General features: G+C 43.0%; 1 protein-coding gene across 1 annotated transcript; it reads left to right on the top strand.

The window, feature by feature from the left end:
* Window positions 1–1,505: 1,505 nt before the first annotated feature.
* neurod6a (neuronal differentiation 6a) lies at window positions 1,506–3,777 on the top strand. The gene is made up of 2 exons (XM_061239629.1): window positions 1,506–1,779; window positions 2,276–3,777. Exon 2 carries the CDS (start codon window positions 2,280–2,282, stop codon window positions 3,300–3,302), a length of 1,023 nt encoding a protein of 340 aa, XP_061095613.1. The 5' UTR covers window positions 1,506–1,779; window positions 2,276–2,279; the 3' UTR covers window positions 3,303–3,777.
* The last annotated feature ends 1,770 nt before the right edge of the window (window positions 3,778–5,547 follow it).

Below are 5,547 nucleotides of genomic sequence, written 5' to 3'. Positions count from 1 at the left end.
TGGGCATTACCAGGAGGTTAGCAGGGGCCTGCTGCACCTTCTACATTGGGCGACATTAGCTCAGGCAGAAAGAGCAGCCAGAGGGTTGCCGTCTGGCAGCCAGAGAGTTGCCGGCTTGATCCCACCCAGGGTGTGTCGAAGTGTCACTGACCAAGACACCTAACCCCCTGAAAATGCTCCTGACGAGCTGGTTGGTGCCATGCATGCATGCCCTGTGTGTGTGTGTGAATGGGTGAATGAGAAGCATCAATTGTACAGCGCTTTGGATAAAGGCGCTATATAAACGCCGACCATTTCAGGTTCAGAAGGCTGTCATCATCCATTTGCATGGTTGATCAGCAATACGAATACAAGAAAACTCCAGATCCAGTCACGCCCATTCAATGGAGTGATAACATTCTAACCGTATGTCTCAATCTAATATCAGTGTAATCGTGTAATACGACTATGATTCCCTTTCCACCATCCCAATCTAATGCATCGGTTTCTAATGTTATCACTTGATCGAATAGCTGTTATACTGGATCTGCAGTCTAATTGGATTACATTGTGCCTAATTGGATTACATTGTGCCTAATTGAATTAGATTGTATCTAATTGGGTTATATTTGGTCTAAATGGGTTAGACTGTGTCTATATGGCTTAGATTGTATCTAACCGGGTTTGATTGTATCTAATTGGGTTGTATTGTGTCAACTTGGGTTATATTGCGTCTCAGTGGGTCAGATTGTGCCTAATTTGGTTTGATTGTGGACTCAATCGCTTATTTTTCTCCACTTTCTTCCTTTCCTTGCTCCTGACCCAGAAATCGATGTAAATGCGCTAGAAGTGGATGTTAGGGACACCCAATCTTTTTTTTTCCGCTGCAGGCCGAGTAATGTGTAGGGGGTGCTCAACACCCCTGAGCAGTGATGGGGACACAGTGTTGTAGAAGGCGCTGTCCTTCAGATTAGGTGTTAAACCAAGACTGTGGGGATCTGCTTTCAAAGAGCAGCTGTGTTAAGATTCCCGTTAAACTTGCCATTAATGGTTATCTGCACCTGGCAACTGAATCATCGCCTACATCTGATTGGCTCCACAATCCCTCACATGCCCGGCCCACAGTGGTCCCCTGGTCATCACTGCAAATGAGGCGTGAGGTCTCAGTTCATCGTTCTGGCTAAGTTAAGATCTCACGCAAATAGTGAATAGATAACCCGGCATGGCTCAAGGATATTTTGGACCATTTTGAATGAAACAAAACTGTGTAGCCTATAGATATTAACTGTTTATAATGTACTTATTTGGGCATTTACTTGAGTGTTATTCCTATCTCGCGTGGCATGCGAAACGAATCGTACAAAGTTTGACCAAAATAAATAGAATAATACAGTTTAAACAAAGCCCTTTAAAGAAAAAAGCCAAGTCGCCCGGCGATGTTAGCATACACAGCTCTTTGGTTTGATTGTAAATGATTTGTTGACGCAAGTGAGAGGTGAGGAGCGGCTCCGCGTAACGCGGATGCCAGAGGGTCGCTGTGGAATGGATGTCCCCCGAGACGCGCTACCACGTGACTGAGCCTAGCCACGTGACTGTGCAGCAGATGGCATGGGTACCAGCTCTGGCAGTTGGCATCAGTGTCATTTCTCTGAGAGATAGAAAGAGAGAATAAAAAAACGACAGAGAAAAGGGAGAAGATGAGAGGAGCACGCTGACATTCCCCGCGGCGAAGGAGAGTGCGCTGGCGCTGAAATTAAAAGGACGTGGAAAATGAAAATTGAATGCTGACACACAATCCAAGTAAGAAGCAAAAAAATATCCGCGAATCAGATAACTATCTACTAATAGTTCACCTTCAAGATCCGCAATGACTTTTAAAAAATGTTGCTGAATTGTGTTAGGTCAGTAACGTTGAGGCGTTAATTTTGAGAAATTAAGTAATTCTGTGACTGTTTCGGAAATCGTGCACTCATCGCGCCTAACCGTTAGACGGTAGGCGTTTCCAAAAATTCCTTTAGAAACTCACCTCAACCTCACAACATTCATCAACTTACATTCAAATAATACGAATGTTTTTGCTCCGGCGACACCTATTTACCTTTAACTGAAGTAACTGATCTAGGCTATACATTTGTGGTTAAGGTATTGTTTGTTGGATGTCTGGCTACAAGGTAGGCGACTAAACTGCGATGAGCTAGGCTGTCTACATTGTAAACATGTTGTAGATGCATTGGCCACGCGTCTGAGAATTCTAGCGCCTGACGTTGCATCATTATTCTATTTCTATGCCAAAAAGGACAATGCTGACCTTGCCCCTCGAAGACGACGCGATGATGCCGGAGACGCGATTCGGTGCAGATTTCGCACAAGACTGCGTCGACGAGGCGAAGGTCCGAAAGCGTGATCCTTTCCGTGGGATTGAAACGGTGCCTGGCGCGGAGAACAATAAAAACGACCCAGGGGAAGAGTCGGAGAGGGACGGAGACGGGGCCGGGGACGAGCTGGAGGACGGACAGGACGAGAGCGGATATCCCAGGAGGCGAGGACCGCGGAGGAAGAAGATGACGAAGGCGCGGTTCGACAGGGTGAAGCTGCGGCGCATGGAGGCCAACGCCCGGGAGCGGAGCCGGATGCACGGCCTCAACAGCGCGCTGGACACCCTGCGCAAGGTGGTGCCCTGCTACTCCAAAACGCAGAAGTTATCCAAAATCGAGACCCTGCGACTGGCGAAGAACTACATATGGGCTCTGTCTGAAATCCTCAGCACCGGCAAGAGGCCCGACCTGTTGACCTTCGTGCAGACGCTGTGCAAAGGACTTTCGCAGCCCACCACCAATTTAGTGGCCGGATGTCTGCAGCTGAACTCCAGAAATTTCAGCACAGATCCCAACGGGGAGGCGGCGTTCTCTGGCAGGGCTCCATACGACGCGTTGTGCCCGCCTTACCACAGCCCCGAGATGGGAACGCCCGCCGGGCACGGCGCCGTCCCAGCCGACATCGCCAGGCCGTTCAAAGCGCTGAGCTGCTGTGGCGTTTATGAGTCCTTCTACGAGAGCGCGTCCCCGGAGTGCGCCAGCCCGCAATTCGAGGGTCCCCCCAGTCCTCCAATTAACTTTAATGGGATATTTTCCCTCAAACACGAGGAACCGTCCGAGTATGGTAAGGCGTGTCACTACGGAATGCGCTACTGCGCCGTGCCAGCGCGCGGGTCCCACACCTCGATGTTCAGGGGCTCCTCCGAGTTCCATTTCCCGTATGACGTTCATCCGCGCGGCCAGTCATACGCAGTGCACGACGAATTCAATACCGCTTTCCACAATTAATTAGCGCAATTAACCAATTTCCCCTCAATCAAGTAATTGCTGAAAACAGACGAGACACAGTCTATTATTTGAATCTTGGTTTTATCGTATCACATCTTGTCTATATATCGTTATGTAGTAAAATTTCATAATTCAAATGTTTTAATGGAAAAACGCGAAATAAATTCAGTGGCTTCAGCTACAGTGCAATGTGCAAAATATTATCTTATTCAAGCCTTTGGTGCCAGCGCTTGAGTTAATTTGGTAATTCAGAGTATGTGATGCGCTCGGTTGCAGCAATGTGTTGGCTGTAACTTGCTTTTCATCCGTTTACAACAATGAATTGGAAAATAATAAATAATTCGGTGTTCATTTCAGGATTTATAGGCTATGAGTAATTCCAAGCCGGAAAGCAATGGCAAAGCTCTCTCTCTCTCTCTCTCTCTCTCTCTCTCTCTCTCTCTCTCTCTCTCTCTCTCTCTCTCACTCTCTCTCTCTCTCTCTCTCTCTCTCTCTCTCTCTCTCTCTCTCTCTCTCTCTCTCTCTCTCGGCAGTACCCTCTTAATTAAATACAGCGATATTTCCCCGTTAAATAATATTTATAACTGCATCATCTCTTTTTTACCTAACCTGATTATCGTGAGTATTGTCTATTGTCATTTAAAAATAATTGAAGTGGTTATTCAATTAATAAATACATAAATATGCGTTCGTTGGGCACAGATGTTCAACTTCTATCTAAATTAGGCTAACAGAATAGAAATTGTCTGAATTCACACCAAAAGAAACGGTATCGTCAGTTGGTCTTTTCTGGCTTCAGAGTTGTTTGGGAGTGGGAATATAACTGGCCAATCACGGACAGGCCTGCTGTGCCGCGTGAAGGCGTGCAGCGCAAGAGCACCCGGCGTCTGCAAATGTGATGACGTCACTATGTGGACTTTTCCGGAATGTATGGACACGATTTATTTCATTTTATTCTCCTTTTTTTACGTGTTTAAATCGAGGGTTGTTGTTTACATGTAAATATTATTCCTTAACTAAATGAGCTTTGATGAATTGTCGGTGTGTAACTTTAGTGTTGACCAAATGTCTAATGGATTTTATTTTCTTCACCAGCGAATGTAGTTTGATTTTTTTTTTTTTTTTTTTCTTGTACGTAGTGTGCTTTTTTGAGCCAAAATGTACATTTTACATATAGCTACAGCCTTTGGAAAATGCTCGCTGGCAACAAGGCTGTAGTTAAGTGTCCTATAATTCATTTCGCGAAAGATTTCTTGCCTTAATTTAAATGAAATATTTGGCACGCATCAGTTATGCAATGGCATGGTGTAATCGGTCGTGAATTTGTACAAGATATTTACATTTTTTCTTACATTTTTTCTTGTTGATCTTCGGCCGAATTTCTTTTTTTCTTTTTTTCTTTTTTTATGTATTTATTTTTCGTGAGAGAGGAAGTCCGTTACGCATATTGCACATTTCTAATGGACAGTTACATTGCATTGAACGGAGAATTAACAAATAAACGACATATAAATATCTAAATATTATCTTTAGTTTCTTTCAACAATCCGTGTTCATGAAATATTATGATAATATTTGTATTTTGTTGGTTTCGCGATTACTTTTGAAGGCTATAAGCGTGCCTCCTGCTTTTGAAATCTCTCGTGTATTTTCATATTTGGCATGGTGTGAAGTGTGACATCAAATACAGCATGTAATCGGTACATTTGTTTCGTAAGCTTGGTACATTTTAATTATTTCAAATCAATGTTAAAAAAAAATCATATATAAAATTATATTTTCAATCATTAAAAAAATAATACTGAGCAGCCCTATCATACACTTGTTGTTTTTATTATTATTATTATTATTATTATTATTATTATTATTATTATTATTATTATTATATAAATGTAATAATTCCGTATTTGTACAAAAGTCGTACAAATGTGTACTCGGGCTCAGAACGAGTGTGGCCTGGACTAATTTAATCCTTTAAGAACATTCTAGAATGTCCTTGTAGGAATGTTCTTAATTGCACATTCTAATCCTGGTGTAGTAATCACTACTGATAACTGAACACTGACAGAATTTTTATGGAGAAAGAGAGAAAGAGAAAGAGAAAAAGAAACATTCCAAAATAAAACTACTCTTCAAATGGTTAAAATAACATATGCCGTTTGGAAACTATACTATAAGACAATATCTATACCGCATAGGCCAATTTGTGCTTTTATGTGAATGTGGTATCCGGAACTTATTGCTA

The sequence above is a fragment of the Conger conger genome, chromosome 4 (genome assembly GCF_963514075.1).
Source record: "Conger conger chromosome 4, fConCon1.1, whole genome shotgun sequence".
NCBI lineage: Eukaryota > Metazoa > Chordata > Actinopteri > Anguilliformes > Congridae > Conger > Conger conger.
This window is presented reverse-complemented; position numbering and strand designations above follow the sequence as displayed.